The sequence below is a fragment of the Balearica regulorum genome, chromosome 9 (genome assembly GCF_011004875.1).
Source record: "Balearica regulorum gibbericeps isolate bBalReg1 chromosome 9, bBalReg1.pri, whole genome shotgun sequence".
Taxonomy (NCBI): Eukaryota; Metazoa; Chordata; class Aves; order Gruiformes; family Gruidae; genus Balearica; species Balearica regulorum.
In genome coordinates, this window is record NC_046192.1 from 24,541,364 (window position 1) to 24,560,205 (window position 18,842).

At 43.0% G+C, this 18,842-nt stretch overlaps 1 protein-coding gene across 2 annotated transcripts in view; it reads left to right on the plus strand.

Annotated features, from left to right (window-relative positions):
• Positions 1-5,214, plus strand: part of GOLIM4 (golgi integral membrane protein 4) — a 34,135-nt gene extending 28,921 nt beyond the window's left edge. For both annotated transcript variants that reach the window (XM_010312267.2, XM_075761611.1), the window contains 3 exons: positions 518-586; positions 2,845-2,925; positions 3,287-5,214. In XM_010312267.2, the coding sequence (XP_010310569.2) occupies positions 518-586; positions 2,845-2,925; positions 3,287-3,442 (306 nt within the window). In that variant the 3' untranslated portion in view covers positions 3,443-5,214. The remainder of the gene's footprint in view (positions 1-517; positions 587-2,844; positions 2,926-3,286) is intronic.
• Positions 5,215-18,842: the final 13,628 nt, after the last annotated feature.

Here is an 18,842-nt window from a genome sequence, read left to right on the forward strand (position 1 = left end):
CGCACAAGCCCCTGCAAGAACAGTCTTTGTGTCCATACAATCTTCACGTCCTTCCACAAATCCCTTCTATGCTGCTTCCATGGCATCAATACTCAATCAACTGTAAGCAGTGGCATCACTTTCCTGCTACGGCCATTCCAGTGAATGCTGCGTACTTCTGCCCTGTTAAAACTGTGAACTCCTCTAGGCAGAAAGAATCTGTATTTTTATGGTGTTCGTCTTTAATGGTGCGAATATTTCAGTGTCTTCCTGCTTAGTATGGAAAATCTTGCTTTATTCTGTGAAGTAATTTTTATTATAATCATTCTGCTGTCAGGTTTTTTTAATTTAGGGCAGTTCTAAATCATGTAGCCAGGCTATCATTAATGCTAATGAACGCTCTGTAACTTCTTATGCTATTATTGTTACTTTAGCTTTACATAAAGTTTTAGTTCCAGAACAAGAAGCTTTAACCTTCAGTCTTCTCAAGTTAATAGGTATGCACATAGAACTGAATTTTTATATGATGTGTGTGCAGATGGCAGGAAATCCTGACCAGCAGGAAGATAATGTGGATGAACAATACCAGGAAGAAGGAGAAGAGGAGGTAAGAAAGCAGACATAAGGCATACGTGGGCTCAGGTAGCAAAGCACATCTCTATTAACGTTCAACGTTGGTGTCTTTTATAACTACAAAATGAACCCAAATCACTTTGACTTCCTGAAACCTAGGAAGCCATTGCCATTACTCTGCTGTCCGCTTCTGGACACGTTTAGCATTACTCAAGCTTATATGCTGCAACCCATTAGTCTTTCCTGCAACATGGCATTAATTGTACAATAATTGAAAAGACAAAGCCATTCACAATGCAAGGAAAAATTCCTGAAAACCTCAAGGCCTCTGAAGGTCATGGAAAACCTCATTAACTTTGCATCTCTAATAACACACTGCTGTTCTGGGCAACCTCCTTTCTTGGCTGGTCACTTACTCTTGAGCTCTGACTTTGATTTATCTTTGATTTATCCCAAGCAATCCAAGTTACGTAAGCCCCTGCTATTTATCCGGAAGCTGTTAGCACATTGCTTTGAACTGGAGGAAAAAAGGAGGGGAAGGGACTCTTTCCTTCGTGTGCTGAATGCCGTGCTCCTGCCCTGCAGTTCTTCGATACTTACCTAATCAATTGCTATTTTCTACTTCATACATAATGATTTACAAAAAGCAATAGAAATGGCTACTCATTACTCCCTTATGGGGACCACTTTGTCTAGATTAGCTGGTATGCACTTAGAATTTTCCAGTCCAAACCACGGTCACTTAAGTCAAACCAGGTCGTTAGGAACTTTGGCAATTACAGGAAGTAAGTTAATACATGTTTCATAAAGGGCTATGGCCAGCCTGCTTACTGGAAGCGTTAGAGTGAGCCGTGATTGAATGAGCAATCAAGAAAGAGTTGAGATGCTGTAATTAGAAATAGTGCTTCAGTTTGAGGTTGACTCAAATATTACATGTTGCTGTTGCTCAAATCTTTCCTGTATATCCCTCAAAGTGATCCAGGTTTGATCGCTGCCCTTCCACAGGCAGCAATACCTAACCCCAAAGAACTTGTTCACAAGCAGCTTTGCCTCCTGTTGGGAGCAACTGCTAAATATACTGTCCTCCTACTGACACAGTTGGGAAGGTGGCTGCGGCCGTCAGGAGAACGGGATAGCAGCTGCTGGAGGGAGGAAGCCCTGTGGGAAGCAGCAGTCTTGTCATAGCAGGGGTAGGTGGCAGCACTCGGTGGCGAGTGCTTCCCAGCGAGGTGGAACAGCTTTCTTTCCATGGGAAGAGCCGTACGGAAGCATCTTACCCAGCTTGTGGGACACTCTTTGGAGCAGATGTGCGTAACGGCGTTCTCCAAAAGAAAACCAAGCGTGCCCCTTTCAAATTGGCACCTAATATAAAAGGCCGCGGAAGCGAGGGAAAGTGCTGACATAAAAGAAGTGATAGACCAGATCTGAACATCTGGAAAACAGACTCAGCGAGGCCTGTGCTCTCTTCAAGGACAGAGCTGGAAGAGATTATTCTTTGCTCCCAATCGTTTGTGGTTTTCCAGGAGCAGTTGGCAGAAGGATCACTAAACTGCTGGGAAAACATGGGCAAAGTTACCATTAAATACCTATATCACGTATCGGAACTGAAATGGTTCTAGGAGTCTGCAGTGGGTGGAAGTGTTGGTAATGACTCTCCTGTCCTATGAAGGACAAGGAGAAAATAATATCTGTGTAAAGTTAAAACATGGAATGGAAATCTAAAGGTGTTAACTGATGATGAGAAGGTCTGTGAAAAGTGTAGTTAAAAGTTAACTCACTTCCTCTGAGAGTATATTTTCCTGATTGTTGGGTGGTTGTTGGATTTTTTCCCTCCTTTAACCTCTCCATTCCCTCTCCTCCCTTTCCTTTCAATCTTCATTCTGTAAAATGGTGGGAAAGCTGGAGAAGGGCTGGTGACAAGGGCATGTGGTGACAGGACAAGGGGGAATGGCCTGAAGCTGCAGGAGGGGAGATGGAGATGGGATGTGAGGCAGAAATCCTTCCCTGTGAGGGTGCTGAGGCCCTGGCACAGGGTGCCCAGAGAAGCTGTGGCTGCCCCTGGCTCCCTGGCAGTGTTCAAGGCCAGGTTGGATGGGGCTTTGGGCAACCTGGGCTAGTGGAGGGTGTCCCTGCCCATGGCAGGGGTGGGACTGGATGGGCTGGGAGGTCCCTGCCCACCCAAACTGTTCTGTGATTGTATGGAAAGTATAGCTGTGAAGATGTGTATGTTTATGCCACAGGCTACTTTTTTAAAGGAAATTAAAATACACGGAACATCTTTATGCTTTGTAGATTCAGGAAGATCTGACTGAAGAGAAGAAACGAGAACTGGAACGCAATGCTGAAGAGCCATATGGTGAAAATGATGAGAACGTAAGTACTGTGTAAACCCACAAACTTGGTGACACAGTTAAACACTTAACACAGCTGTGATCATGTCACCATGACATTACATAATAACTGTTGTAGCTTGCTTTAGATAGTAGACCTTAAGATTTCACGTTGTCTCAACTTCCTTTTGCTCATCCTTCCACCCTCGCATCAGTTCTTGCTGCCTGGAGGCCTTTGGAAATCTTTTCCTGTTTCTGTCCATCAGCTCTAACAACTCCAGCTGACAGTCATGCTTCCTTTTCCTTAACTTCATCTCATTGCCCCAAAATAAACTGTCAGGAAACTGGCGGTTGCACTGAAGCTTTTTTCCCTCTTTTTTTCTTTTTTTTTCCCCCCCAATCAGGCAGATGACAAGAATAACGGAGGGGCTGACCAAGAACAAGAAATGCCAGAAGAGAACAACCAGAAAGATGTTCATGAAGAAAATTATGAGGAGGAGGAGGAGGAGGAGGAAGGCAGAGCTGTTGCAGCAAAAACGCGTAGACGAGGGGAGATGTAGTCCTCTTCACTTTCTTTTTTTGTGGGTTGTTTTTTTTAAGCACACAAATTCCTGTTTTTGGGGGTTTTTTTGTTTTTTTTTTTTTTTAAAAACAACTTTTTTAGGATATTTAATTTCCAAAAAAAGTTTGTGTTTTACACTTTTTACTTTTCTATTAGATGCTCTCATGTTTATATGGATATGGTATTTTGATACTCTAGATTAGGCTTTCTTTTCTATTAAAGCTGTACATAAACAGACATCATAGAGGTTTAATTTTTCATAATTCTGGCCATGTTTTCTAAAGACCATTCTGGATTACACTTTCACCTTGTCCAAGTCTGACAGGGACGTTTGGTCTGATTTCAGATACGTTCAACATCCGAGGGAATATATCTAGTGCCTAAACCCAGCCGATGTTGGTCACTCCTGCTCTCACCGTCATCCTTGACGCAACTTTTATGACTAACGGCTGGCCATGCTGTCCGGCCCAGGCACAGCCTGCGGCGCTCGTGGGGGCCCATGGGTGGTTTAATTCGTTACAATCTCATGAGGTTCTTCAAACCCTTGAAGATAAGCACATGCCTAGCTATTTGCAGGAGCGGGCCTTTTACAGGTGCAGAACAGTTATAAAATATGCAAGTTTTACAAGCCTTCAAAATACAGCCAGGTTAACAGCTGTTTCTATACAGTTAAATTATGCATTTATTTTAATGAGCATGCCTAGGTACTTCAATGACATGCACTACATAGCAAATAATGGCAGCGGTGGTGTGCTGAGATGAGGTGGGAGCTAGAAACCCATTTACACTTGAAGATGCATTATGCCAAATCGAAACACTACAGCTGTCACAGGAATGAAGACTTATAGAAGGAACAATTTTGTTCTCCTAGTTCACATATATAAAATATGTGACTGGAGAAATATAATTACATCACCTCTGGGACATGCTTTCTGAGGACTGCAGAGGGTTAAGGTGTCTTAACCGAGTTACTGAATTAAGGCCTTTCCCTTCTTTTGCTTATTTCCTCTTAAGTCTATGCTGGAAGGATTTCTGTGTCCCCCAGTGTGAAACTCAGACTAAAGACAAATCCCACGTGAGTTTTGCTGCACAGCAAACATCTCTATCACTGCATGCCCAAATGCAAGGAGGGGGGGGAACTACACAAAAATTGTGCCTTGGTAGGCTGCTATGAACATAATCACAGTGCATGACTATATACAATATTTGTATTGGTACAGACCCTAGTTATTTAATATATGTTCAAAAGAGAATGGGAATCTGGATTTCCCGGGCTACGCCCCATTGCTGGAAATGAGGCGCACAGTAGCTCCCCATGAAAGTGTGTGTTAATATATAAGAGGAGAGGGTTTGGGACTTTTTTTTCCCTTTTTTAATAATGATGCATAGCAATGTTTTTAGTTTAACTTTTTATATGAATGTAATTTAATTCATTTTTCTACTAACTCAATGATATTATGTTTTATAGTCTGTTTCCATTCTTTGCAATTTTCCTAAATGTCCCAGACACAGTGCTTATGTTTCATAGGAATATTTTTGTCAGCAAGTATTTTGGGTTTTCTAGTTACCATAAATCAGATTTACCTTATGTATAAAAAAAAAAGTTTACATGATACTGTAAAATGTATGATATGTATATAATCTTCAGAATACAATTATTTTGGTAAATTGGCCTGTATTTTTAATGTCACAGTTGCAGTATTTAATTATTTGAGGCATAATAAAACTTGACTGCAGTGAATAAACTAGAATACAATTAATGATCTTTCACAAGTGTGATGGCTTGCTGTGTTTTCCTAACGATGCATTTGTACTCTGTGCTGGCAGGGAAGGGGAGGGTGTCCTGCCCAGCCCACCGTGCAGGAAGCCACCTGCGTTGGGTCCACTCCAGCTAGGACAGCCCTTCCTCCCTGGTGGAGGAAGACTAACGGAAGTTGCAGGTGCAAACCAGAGTTTGCGCATCTCTGGTGCTCGCAGTGAGCTGTACGCTTCAGCATTTGTCTTCATGGTGCAGCATTGCCTGGGGAGATGTGGAGAACACAGACCGGCTCCTGCCACGTTTGCTGTGCGGAAAGAGCCGCTTCCAGAGTCATCTGCAGGTACAGGCTACCTATCCGCACCAAATAAGCTGCTGCTTGTGTCCCTCCAACAGCTTAAGCAATTTGCTGGCCACAGTTGCAATGAAAGGGGCGGAGAGCACGTTGATTAAGCAGCTCTGAGGATATCCTCTGGTTTGCTGTCAGGCTGTGGGGTGTCACTTGGGCAACTCGTGGCTCCAGCAAGAGTCCAGAGAGACAACAAAGCTCTGCCCAGAAAGAAAGAGAAGCTGCAGAATAAGGGCTCCTATTGTGCATTGTATGAGCCAGTATTCACAGAAGATGCAATATTTACTTCAGCAAGCATAACGAGTCCACATCTAATGTGGCTAGGCCAAGAAAGTCTTAATGAAAGCCTGTTCTGTCCTTAATCAAGGGCCTATTCACTTCAGACAAGAGTTACTTGACTGAAGATCAACTTTCTGAGTGAGACTTCAGGCTTGGCTGCGAAAACCAGTGTGTCATCTCAGTGACGCGCCCCAGCCACGACCAGCGATGCTTTCCCACGACTCCCTGGCCAGTGCTGCACCCTGCCAGCATCTCAGGGCTCAGGCTGGCATGACTCCAAACACCATTCCTCAGGACTTCCAGTATTTTTTGTAAAGGCTACGGGCAAACCACACGAGACCTTGCACAACTGCCTGCTCTGTGGCTGCTCACCCCAAAATGATTCTGACCTCATTGCCTGACACATGTCACTTAGTGCCAGACCCTGTGGTCCTATTTGGTGAATGAGCTGGTGGTTGGAAGGGGTCGGGTGGTCCTCATTGCCATAGGATGTCTTCTGGGATACAGGGAATGCTGAATGCTTTGCTAAATCAAGAAATTAATGTGTTTATGTGACCTAAAAATAAACCAGAGATGGCCCACAGCTCCAGCCTTGTGGGCATACAGGACGAACGACAGAGGAAAATGCTCTTTCTCAGTTTTACTGCTCACAGAGCCTGACTCCCAGCATGACGCTGGGGCAAAGAGGACTAATGAGAGTCCCACATCAATAGAGTGGAAGGGTAAATTCAAAGGGAAAAGTTACATCACATCTGGATCTGGCAGCAGCAAGATGGCTATTAGTGTGCTGGGACCAGGTCTAGCATCTGCTCATCAAAATATTGGAGACTATCCAGGGAACTGGGTGAGAGCGATGGGAGACCTTGGCTTACAGAAAGAACATTCATGCTACAATCAGCTCAGGAAAGAAATGTCAGGGTGACTTGATTGCAGGTTAGGAGAACCCACAGAGGCAGCTAAGAGTCCTCAGCCTCCCAGTGAAAAACAAAAGGAAATCCCACAATAAAATTCAGGCCAGAAATAGAGCGTAAATATGGAGTAATGGGGTTAAGTAGTCATTGCAGCAATTATTTTAAAGGCCGTGATGAATTCTTGATCACTAGACACCTTTTAAAAAGACTTTCTAGTTCAGCCCCAGCTTGGGCATCACGAAAGAAATCCTACTGCCTGTGATAAATTGAAAGGTCAGTCAAGAAAATCATAATAGCATGCTCTACCCGTAAAATATGTGAAACACAGTGGAAAAAATAACCCCCATTCTGTAGGTCAAGAAACCCTCCAACAGAGCAGATATAGAATATTATGGCTCCACATCTCACCTCACTAAAATGACGGCTCCTCGCCACGTTGCCTTTAACAGCTCCATCTACATCAGGGAGTTTGAAAGCACTTGCAGGCTGACAGCCTCCAGCAGCCAGCACTGGCACGCAAACAGCGTGCTGTGCCTCCGGGTTTTGTCCAAATCTGTCAAATGCCAGCCTGCCAACTTAAGGCTTGATCTAACTGAGCTGAAAAGTGAGTTAGATGATAGCTCTACTTAAAGGAAATATTAGCAAATGGCTGTGATTAGGAATGAAACACACAGGTGCGCTTGTCATCCAGTACAAACCAGTACAAACTGGTTCCTGACAAGTTTTATCCACTTTTGCTGCAGGTTTTCATGACAAAGGAGCTGCACAGCAGACATTGCTAAAAACAACCTTCACTCAGCTTTCCAAGTCTGAGTGCGTAAAATGTAGGTCAATACTGTGTGCACAGAACTCCTTACTCTGTTACAGGCAGGAAATAAATGTATATTATTATAATATAATTGTATCATAACATCTTATTATAAATTATAATTACAATAGTCATTCTAAAGTTATATTATTATAATATTTTATTATTACTCATTTTCAGTTCTGTGGGCAACTCGCTCCATCATCATGTGCAGCATTGCTCCTTGGCCACTGAGCCTTTCTGATTCCCCCGTCAAATTTTATAAGACTGTGCTGTAATGGTGCTTTTTAGGAATGATGTTCTAAAACCAGGGAACATCTCCCTGCCTCTGATGCTAGATAAAACTCAAAATGTTGACTCTCTCATCAGAGGTACTCAACAAGCTGTTCTGTGATTTCTTTACATTTCTCAAAGAGGGAGAAGGCAACTGGAAGAATGTGCTTGCTGGAAAAAACTACTGCATAAAGTAAAATTTCACGGCTAAGGATGAGGCGGAGCTCTTGCTGTGCCACAAGTCAGCGCCTAGCTGTCCAGGAAGCCAGAAGCATTGTGATAAAACAGTTAGTGTTTCCTAAATGTTTGCAGGGCCTCCTCAAGTCTTTGGCATTATGCTGGAGGCTTGTGCAATTCATCGTGCCTTCCTCACGCAGAGGATGGCGGCAAAGACTGGAAGGAGATGGCCAGGGCTGGCCCAGCAGTTCCTCCTGCTGGGGGCAGAGATGGTGACAGACCGGGCTCCACGGCCACCCCTGGCTCCACAACCTCTCTTTTCTCAAGTGAATAAAAGTATCTACGATATAACCCACTGCCACGAAGGCAGGATTAGGGGATCTCATGCATCTGAGGTCAAACGCATGGGAGGGTCTGTGTTTTCATTATTCTCTCTAGAAAGGCTCCTGGGTTTTACCATGAATTTGCATAGTGTCCAGTGGAAATGTCCCTCTCCTTACCAGGCATTTTGCTTTACATCACAAATGAGTTAGCAGAGTTACTCTCCTGAAAGAGCTCATACTCATGTCAAAGAAACCATTTTACATCTGTCCACAAGGTGCAATTAAGACCTTAACTAGAGTTGAAGTAGATAAAAAAAGGTGAGCGCTAATGGAAGGTTAAACTTCACAGGGAATTTTATACACTGCCTTATGTCAAGGGAACAAAGAGAGTCCTAAATGGCATTTGGGAAAAGGCAGCATCCTTAATTAATGAACAAATGATACTGTTAGATGTTCATCAGAACAAAATAGCCACAGTTGTGTAAAAATAAGATTATGAGATTAATTGTCAGACTATTTGGGATACGTTATTCCATTGGTGTCAAAAAGAATGGCAAGAGCTGCAGTTTCTCCCCAAGCTGTAAAGACAAGCTCATTCTTTCCTGGCAGGAGCTGCAAAGTACCTTTCTAAAGTAGGAATTGTGGCGAATAACCCAGGTCAGCCCCATGCAAGATACTCCTGATTGCAGAAGCCCTGAGCTGTTTGTGTACAGGAGATATTGCAAGTCGGATGTGAACAGCCCTCCCGCATTACAGGGAGGCAATTATCCCGTCACTTATTGTGACGGGTGAGAAATGCGATGGCTCCTATACATTAAGCTGAGATGGTTTGTAATCCTGAACAGCATCCTCACACCCAAACAAATCCTACCTGGATTTAGCTTTACTAGTAGTTTCATACTATAATGCCAAAGAATAAAATCAGTATCTGGGAACACATAGCTGGGGTCAGAGTATTCATTTAAAAGTTGGTGCAGAGCAGAAATGGGAGGTGGACCATTGCCAGACACCTTGGCACACCTCCAGCGTGCTCGATTAAGAGCAATAGTGTTGCCAATGAAAACTGCTGTATTTAAGTCACAGCTAACCAGGGCCTGTGCCAGGAAATGGATATTAAAGAAAGATTAAAGGAGTTTTCTATTATTTCACCACAGGAATAACCGACAGGTATTAGAAATGAACGTATGCAAATGCTTATTGCAGCAGTGACACCTTTGAAAGCTTCAGAGTGACCTCACGGCAAATACTGAGCATCACAGGTATTTTATCAGCCGCAAAGGACAAGGTTAATTCAGCACCAGCCGTCGTACCGCAGCGTTGCTGGGAACCGGGGGATATGGAACCCGAGGTGGTGGGCAGGGTTACTGTGCCAGAACAAGTGTAGGGATGAAGGACATAAACCCACGTGATACCAGATTTCATTGGCTCTAGTGTCCATGGAGCAATTTGTGTTACCTTGAAATTAGACAGGTATGTATAAAGAATATACAGCTGTACAGAAATATATATTACATTCAGAAATAGTTGGTGCTGAACTGTATTTACCTGAACCTTGGGCAAGGGACTTTTGTAGATGAGCTCAGTTCTGAGTTTCGAGCTGCTGCCCTTCTCCTGCAATCTGAGTTAGACCTTTATGAATATCCACAGCCGACCGGGCTCATTCACTGCAGAGCAGTGACGTTCTGTGGCACCGAAGAGACAACTGCGCTCCTTCACGCTCCTTGGGATTCCAAATGCTCTAGAAGACGTGGAAATGGTTCCACTTCCTGTTTTACTGCTACATCAGATGGTCACGTTATCAGATCAATTTGCTTGTAAAATTAGGGGATGTGGTGTGATAACGAAAAATATTGAGATGTTTCCAATCTCAAGATCAATATTTTGATGGGTTTTAAAAGAAATTTGTTGAAAATAATGCTGTAATTGAAGAAAGTCTTTGTAGAAGTGTTATAATTCACAGTGATAAATGTGCAAAGCCACAAACCATGTTATTCCTGAAAAAACATTGAGATTTATACTGGAGAAAGCGTCTTTAATATTAGACTATTGGACAACCTGATACCCTTCTGCAGTTTAAAAATAATAGAAAAGTTATGTAGAAAGGAATTTCACATTGGTGTATCCAGCTCTGCTAGCCCAAAACCAGAGAAACTAAGAGATCGTGTGAGTTATTTGGTGGTTCTCTTACAAGCCAAGGTGACTCAGTGCAAGTATGAGGAAAGAATATATGTCATAGCTTCTAGCTTTGCTTCGATTTTCCATATTGATTTTGACTGTAATGTAATTAGTAGTTCACCAGGTTATTCTGCATGCTGGTTCCACACTGTTAGACATTCCCCTTAGGGCTTGTCCTTACAACAAATGCCATTAAATTTGCTATTTACCTTACTGCCTGCTACCTTCCCCATCCAGACAAACCTTCATGTCATATTGCTTCAGTTAACACAAAGAATTCTTGGTCTACTACTACTTAAATGTGACACAGAGAGAGCATCATTTTCCTAGCCTTTCTTACCCTGTTTTTATTTATACTATTTACGTTTCCTGCCTTTAACAATTGTTCTTAGGAGAAGAGGGTTTCCACTTCATGTAAATCCACATGAACCGCACTGCTACTACCTCAAGTCTTCCCTTATGCACTAAACTGCTTTATTGAGCCTCATGGATTTAAGCTGTTTGCAGATAATGTTACCATTAGAGTAATCTAAACTCCAAGTTTGGGCTGCACACATCTAATCCACATGGTTAGTAGACTGTCTGCAGTATCAGGGACATAAGGTGTGAAGGAAAGAGGGGGGGCACTTTTGCCTTGTTTGATAGCCAAGGTTTCACATCTCCCAAACTATAAAGGTTGTAGTATGGGAAAAGAAGAGGAGATCATTTGAAATTCCTCTGTATCTTAGGAAACTGCTAACGATTCATGGATAGCTCAAAGAGGCCTGGCTTTCTAGAGAAGTTCCTTGGTTCTCTTCAGTGTGCTACAGATGGGGATTATTTTCATACCAGGTACAGCGCCACAGATGCATGCTTTAAGATCTAACATGGGTTGGCTGTATTTTAAGCATCGGGGAAAAAACCCACCATTGTTCTTTCTATAGGGCAAGCCCACGCTTTGCTCAGTGGGTTCATGTCAACACAGAACAACTGGAATTTCACAAATTGCTAATTCTTTTTGTGATTAACATTTTCTACAGCCAAATACACATTTACATAGAACCTGGTCTGCACGACTTGCTCATACTGCATAGTCTCTTGATGTGGTCACAGCTGAATTTTGCTACTACATGCCTCTTGTAGAAAGCAGTATTCATTTTGAGTAAAAGTAGAGAGTCGAGTTCCAGTTTTCAATAGTTTTTGTTTACTTGCTGTCAGAAAATGCTATTTTTCCTTCCGATGTTGGTTTCTTGGGCCAGTGGTGCCCAGAAGCCAAAGCAGGTGCCAGGTTAGATTTCCAGCAGACCCTGTTTCTGCTCACTGGTCCCTCAGCCACTGCCTAACACCCCATCCGTACAGCCATCCAACTCCACCCTGCCTCAGCGCTGCAAGCCCGGCAGAGTTCAGCCCCTCCTCTGCCTCTAAAGCCACAGTGAATGCACGCAAGGAAAACACAGAGAAACAAAGGAAAAAAGAAAAAAGGCTTCAGTCCTCCAAGGAGGGGCTGGGTTTGTTCAGTTCCTTCTGATCTCATAGGGAGATAAAGCCTTCCACATTTTCTATTACCAGGCCCATATTCAATAATTTAGCTGCCAGCAAGCAAACTGCATTCATCCTCTGCAAGACAGGACATACATCTAACTGTCAGCAACAGAAAATGGTAAACTTGTAGTAAATTCTCCTCCATGCCTCACAAGATTTGGGCCATACGGGTATCCTCTCTTGCACAGTATCGATGCAAATTGATTGATATATCATCCCTTTTTATACAAATAATTTACAATGTTCTCATAAAATGTCAGATCACATCATTACTTGCTCTTACCAACAGGTAGCAAACACGCTAACATCCAAAGTAATACAATACCTAATAAGAGGATTAAGTAGAGAGGATTTCTATTTAATATTGTATTAGCAATAGCAGATACTTTCCCTGCCCATTCTAGTTCCCTCACAGGATACAATGTCCACGCTTGTAAGGGAAGCGTATTGACATCTGATCAGCCAATAAATCTGTTCTTGTTTTTTAATGACCCCAAGAGTTGTTTCCACATGCTCACGTAATCTTACCAACAACTTACTCTCATAAATTAATAATTGCCTTTAGAGCTTTTTAAACCCTAGAACCTGATTTAGCTCCTTTGCAACAATTCTCTTCTAATTGTAAATGAAGACTCAGCGCAGAGCAGAATTATGCCTCGCCAAACCAAACACAGCTGTGCATAACCAAGAGCAGCCTTACAGCCCCTTCCAGTCCCTAAGGGGGCTACAGGAAAGCTGGAGAGGGGCTGGTGACAAGGGCATGTGGTGACAGGACAAGGGGGAATGGCCTGAAGCTGCAGGAGGGGAGATGGAGATGGGATGGGAGGCAGAAATTCTTCCCTGTGAGGGTGCTGAGGCCCTGGCACAGGGTGCCCAGAGAAGCTGTGGCTGCCCCTGGCTCCCTGGCAGTGTTCAAGGCCAGGTTGGATGGGGCTTTGGGCAACCTGGGCTAGTGGAGGGTGTCCCTGCCCATGGCAGGGGGTGGGACTGGATGGGCTGGGAGGTCCCTTCCAACCCAAACCAGTCTGGGATTCTGTGACAGTGTCAACAAGGCTCCTTCTGTGCACAAAAACCTCTGACACCTCAAACAGTGGCAAAAAGCCTTCTTGAAGGAAAAAGGATGATCCTGGAGTTAGGACACTAGATTTGGAACAACTGCATTTGAGTCTTTGTTGCTAAACCCTGCATATGACATTTGCAATTAGTTTCCTTTCTGTGTTTTAATTTTTGTCTGTGTAAATGGGGAGGACAGCACTTTGTTATCATAGAAGGACTTGATCAATAAGAATATATTAAAGATTCATATATAAGTACATTAAAGCATCCATGCTATGCTAATGTCTTCCATTTAAATACGATAAAAAGCTTAGCGGGCTTTTGATTGAACCATTAAGTGAATGGTAGGCAAATCAGAAATGTCCAAGAAAAAAAACAGAATTACACTCTGCTATGAAACACTGGGCAACTCCCATAAAAATCAATGGGACTGCATAGTAGTAAATGGCCAGGGAGATGAGCTTTATTTCATGGCTCATAAGTGAAAATGAATCTCTAGCAACCTGTCAGTCCTGACAGCTTTGCCTCTGGAAAGAGCTGGCTTCTCGGGTGCCGCTGCTGCCATAGCCTCCATCCCTTGGATCGGCTCCTTCGGGCAGCGGCCCCTCTCCCCACACAGCTGCCCCCATCCTGCAAGAGGGATCCATGGGCTGGAGCGTTAGCCAGGGGCAGGGGGTGTCCAGGCCCATACGGTGTCCGGTCCCTAAAGACTGTGAGATGTCAGAAAGCCTCTCAAGCCTCGCAGGGCTGACCGCACCAAAAGCTGCAGCGAGGAGGATGCTGGAGTGAACACCTCTTGTTGTTGTGTTGTGCAAACATCTCTCTAAATTGTTGGCGTTATTTTTACGTGTTCTGCTCTCTACCTAATGACCTTATACTTCAAACAAACAAGTTATTCACTAATAATGTTATGGCTCCACTTTAAAGGAGGAGGCACAGAAAGAGAAAGCAGCCTGCCCGAAAACAAACAGAAAAATCTATGACAAGGGAAATGGGAGCGGGGCTCCCACACGCCATGAAATTTGTGTCCTGGTCCAGGGCCTAACGAAAGTGGAAAGATGCAGTGTTAGCTAGCTGGTTTTATGTACGGAAAATTGTTAACACATGGCAGTCATCAAATAAGATTGGCAGCAACTGTGGTGCTACAAAATACAGTATGAGAGGAAAAGATGCATATTTCAGAGACCTGGACTTCGGTGACTACGCTGCGCTCACTGAACTGGTAGGATAGCTGAATTTGAGGGAAAATGCGTGTTAATATGCAAGATGTCCTGCAAACATGAGTAGCTTTGCTGCTCCCTTAGCTTGCTGGCAGAACATTTACCTACCCTTGTATGCCAGAAACCTAGCATGTGCCAATAAATTATCTCTTTTTGGATTACCATACAAATAACTTGTTTTGATGCTGGCTGTTCACTTAGGGAACATAGTGCCATCCTCCAGATTCAACAATAAAAGCTAAGAGAGGATCTATACATATTAGCACTTTGTGGCCATATCTAGAGATAAAAGTCTATGGGAACGCTAGATAAAAATCAAATAAATCACACAAATTCCTGCAGTTCCAGAAAAAATACCAGACTCAGATTTAACCATTGCCCCCTATTTCTTCATGCAAAGAAATTAAAACAGGCCTTTTTATCTGACGGTGAAAAGCATGAACTCCTGAAACCTTGAGATGACAAACCAGCCTAAAACCAGAATGTATTTTCTCTCAAGCCAAGTTCTTCACCTTATCCTCTCCCCAGATACTTCACTTGCCTTCAGCTCCCCCCTTCAAGCTGCCAACCTCCTCACACAGCTCATGTCAGGCAGGCGCTTCCATCTCTCTCTGCTTAATCTTTCAAATATTTTCCTTTTCCATAGTGTTTTTTTTCCCGATAATGATTTCTTATTACCCTCCAAAAGGCATTTGAATCTCTTTTCACAACTCATACAGCACAATAAATTATCAGGAATTAAATTAGCTATCAAGAGCTAATAGATTTGTTCCTTCAAGGGCTAAATTAGTTTTATCATACTTTATCTGGAAAGGGGAAGGTTTAAAAATGTACTGTTCCATGTTCCTCATTATGATACTGAAGCCCATCTTCAGCAGCCACTCAAGGGACCAAGAAAAGTCAGCTGCTCAGCACAGATGACCTTGAACTAAAGGTCAAAGAAAAGAGCATGAAAAACATAGAAGTACTTTAAAACCGTTCTTGCAGGCGTCAGCTGCTGGCTGGAGTTGCCTGTCTGTATAGGCTTCACTGTCTTTGAAACGCCTTCTCGGTATTACTGCATTCAATTTAACTTTACAAGCTTTTTTTGTTGTTGTTTAGCTTTGCTTTTTGTTTTAAGTGGGATTTCTAGTATCCATCAAGAAAGGAAAAATATTTGCTTTATTGTGAAAGGATTAGGAAACGTGGACAGCTGAATTAGCCAGGCCATTGTATAGTATTAAAGGAGCCAGGACTCTCCATTATACAATAAAAACTTAACAATAAAAGCCCTCAAAAACAGATGATGAGAGCTGTTTTCTCCTGTATATAACATCCTGATCCCCACTGGCAGCTGAGTGGATGAAAAAGCTATACTGGACATTATTACGTCTAGGAAAAAATGCTGGGTAAATACCTATTGTTTAAAGTCCCTTTCAGCTTGTCAACTGATAACTGAGGGAAACAGAGTCTATCATTACTTTGACATTACTGCTTAAATACTGCTCTCAAATCACAGCTTAGTGCTGCACTCTGTATAGTTTATTTCTAATGCACTCATTAATACAGAGATTAGACAAAAACAGAGATCCCTGGTATAACTGGTACTGAATCTCAAACAATTTTTTATGCTACCAGTCTGGGCAAAAAGCCTTTTGGGTAAGGATCTTCCCTTACCTGGGTGAGGCTGGACCAGATGACCTCCAGAGCGGTCTGTTAGAACCTGATCTATCCTGCAGTGTGACATTCATCCCAACCTTTCTATCACAAGCATTGCCACTGAGTTGCCTTATCCTGACCACTACAATGTATTCCATTGATATGGAAGATGATACACCTGTGAGGCAGGCAAGCAAACCCAGCTGCCTTTGGCAAGAAACAAAGATGCTTAATTACAGGGAGAGGGCAAACATGCAGCAACAGGGACCGTTCGCTAACACACCCCCAAACTAGGGGATGGAAATATTGGTATCATTTCATTTGAAGGGGAAATTAGTGGGAGGAAACTTAAATTTCATCATTTTGTAGGAAGAAATGGTTAAACAAAGCACAACAGAAAGAGTTTGTGATAGACATGTGGGGTGCTTTGAGGTGCTGAATGTGCTCAGCTCTACAGTATTTGTTGGGAGCTGAGTATCTCTGCACAGAAATGGCACCTTGTGAGACTACAGAGCGATCTTTAAAATGAACATCTAGTTAATTTTAAGAAGCACCATAAAAAAGGGATTTCAGTCTTTTGGGAATCTTATGAAACAGAATTCCTTGAGGCACGCAGGAGGCCTTGAAGAATAGTTTGCACAACCCAAAAAATTAGCACAAAGAGGGAAAAAAGCACTTTGAGCCCAAGACCTAAAGCCAACTACCTCAGGTAGGCTCTCTCAGGCATGCTGGACACAACAGACTGTACTTTTAGCAAAAACTCAACAACCAAGAGACCCAGAATGGCTTAAGGAAGAAAGAGCAGCAAATTGCAGCAGATTATTATAGTCAAAAAGTTCAGTGTTTCTCTGTGAAATCTCTGTTTCTTTTGGCTGTAGTTCATTCCACTGAAAAAACCCCTTTTTATATTTCTAATTCATTTTAACTTTTGGCAGTTACACTGCAGTTTATTGGCCAGGGTTTGGTAGCTGCTCTGCTCTCTACAGTTCTTATTGTTGGATAGTTCAGGTCATATTATTTCACCCAAGACAACACTAATTGCTGTGACAGTTCTCAGTGCTCATACAGACATCTATCTAACAGATAAGCCACTAATTCTGTGAATATCTTCTCTTCCCATCAATGGGCTTTGTAATAACAGGATTATACACTGAAGTGAATAAAAGGAGATTCTATAGCGAGTAGCTAAAAGTAGTACTAAGGGAGTTACAAAGCCCCATGCTTCAGGAATGAAACACATACCGGCTGGTGGCAGGCAGAGTTGCCCTTCCCCTATCTCTAGATAAGGAGAAGAGCTAAGTGTATTTGAGAAACCCTCTGTGTTTTCTTTGAAAGTTTGCACCTTGGATCTACTGCAAATAGCATACCACCCGTATAGCTCTGTCCCAAATTAAAGGATGCATCTCTAAGCAAATTAGAAAAAGAATTTGTTTTAAAGAGAGAGATGAATTACAGCTTAATTAAAACAACATAAGAAGGCTGGAGAAGGAAGGATGAATTCAGACCAGTCCTAAGGGAACTCCAGTCCTCACAGTGCTTTGAAAGACGACATTCAGGTACCATACATCAACACACAAGAATTTCCATTAGTTATTCCCAAGAGGCACAACTCTCCTCAGGTAGACAGCTTCACAAATGTACCTCTTCACCACAGCGTACTTCCCAAGCACAGAAATCACTCACTCCAAAGTCAGTTTGTATTTAGAAACAGAAAGGAACAGAGATTGAATGGGAACACAGCAGCAGTCGGCTTCTGAAAGATTTAAAGTCGCAGCAGATGGGACAAAAGACGCGCCACTTGCTTAGCATGAAGAGCACCCATAACTTACAGCGCAGTAGCCCAAGCGGGTGTTTCAGCATGCTGCCCATGTTGGAAATCAGACAGTACTCTTGGAACGTAGATAAATGCAAGGACAGTGTTAACCTTCAGCAGTATATAGTGTTTCAAGAAATTTGTTTACCAGCTGCTTTTCTCCAGCAAAGTCACAGTCAGTAATTAATAACCCAAGCTTGCTGGTCTATAAAAAGGTGTGTAATAATTAGCTTACCTTGTTTAGCACCATGCTGTCGCCTTATTTGTTTCCACTCATAGGTTGCTAGCTGTCCTCGGACCATTAGGAAGAACTGAGGCTTCAGCAAATCTGCCGAAGCTGGAGGAGCAAATCACAGTAAGTCCTCCGTGGCAAGCACTTACAACAAAACAAATTCAATCTCAATGATCCCCTCCTTCCCGGCCACTCCACGCACACCCCAGCCCTTCATCTACTCTTTCTTCGGAAGCTCCAAAGTTCAGCTCACCAAGTTTTACCTTGTTAGGCAGAGCCCACGGATGTCTTGGTCCGCTGGCTGTAGGTGGCTATGCTTCTTATCTGGGCTTTATTTCTATTCTCTTCACCCATTCTGCTTTGCAGGAGACTGGTGACCTCTGTTCTCAGCTTCCCAGAGAGCCCAACAAAAACCCCTCCCAGGTTAGGAGAGCTGCCTTATATCTGAAGATAGCTGCACAGGTCCCAGGCCTGGAGGGCAGCATGTCTTTTAATTTACAGGCAAGGGAAGGAGCGGAGGGAGTAACAGGAAGACCAGTGGCAACTGGAATATGAGTACATCAGCAGTCCAGCTCCCTTAATGATGGGCCTTACAGCATCCATACTGCATTCCTGCCCCTCAGAGGAATCAGGCACGTGGAGGAGATATGCTTATAGAGGGAGAAATAGCTTTCAATTATACACAGATGTTTATAATTAGAAACAGAAACTGAGATTTTTGTTTTCTCCCAATATTGTCATGTAATACCTTTCATGTAGTTATTTTTAAAAATACCTAGTTTCTTTCAGAGATGACTATTCACAACATTTACTAAGGAAACCATTCCACCTCCCCCAAATCCTGGTCCTTCTCTGGCACTATGAACT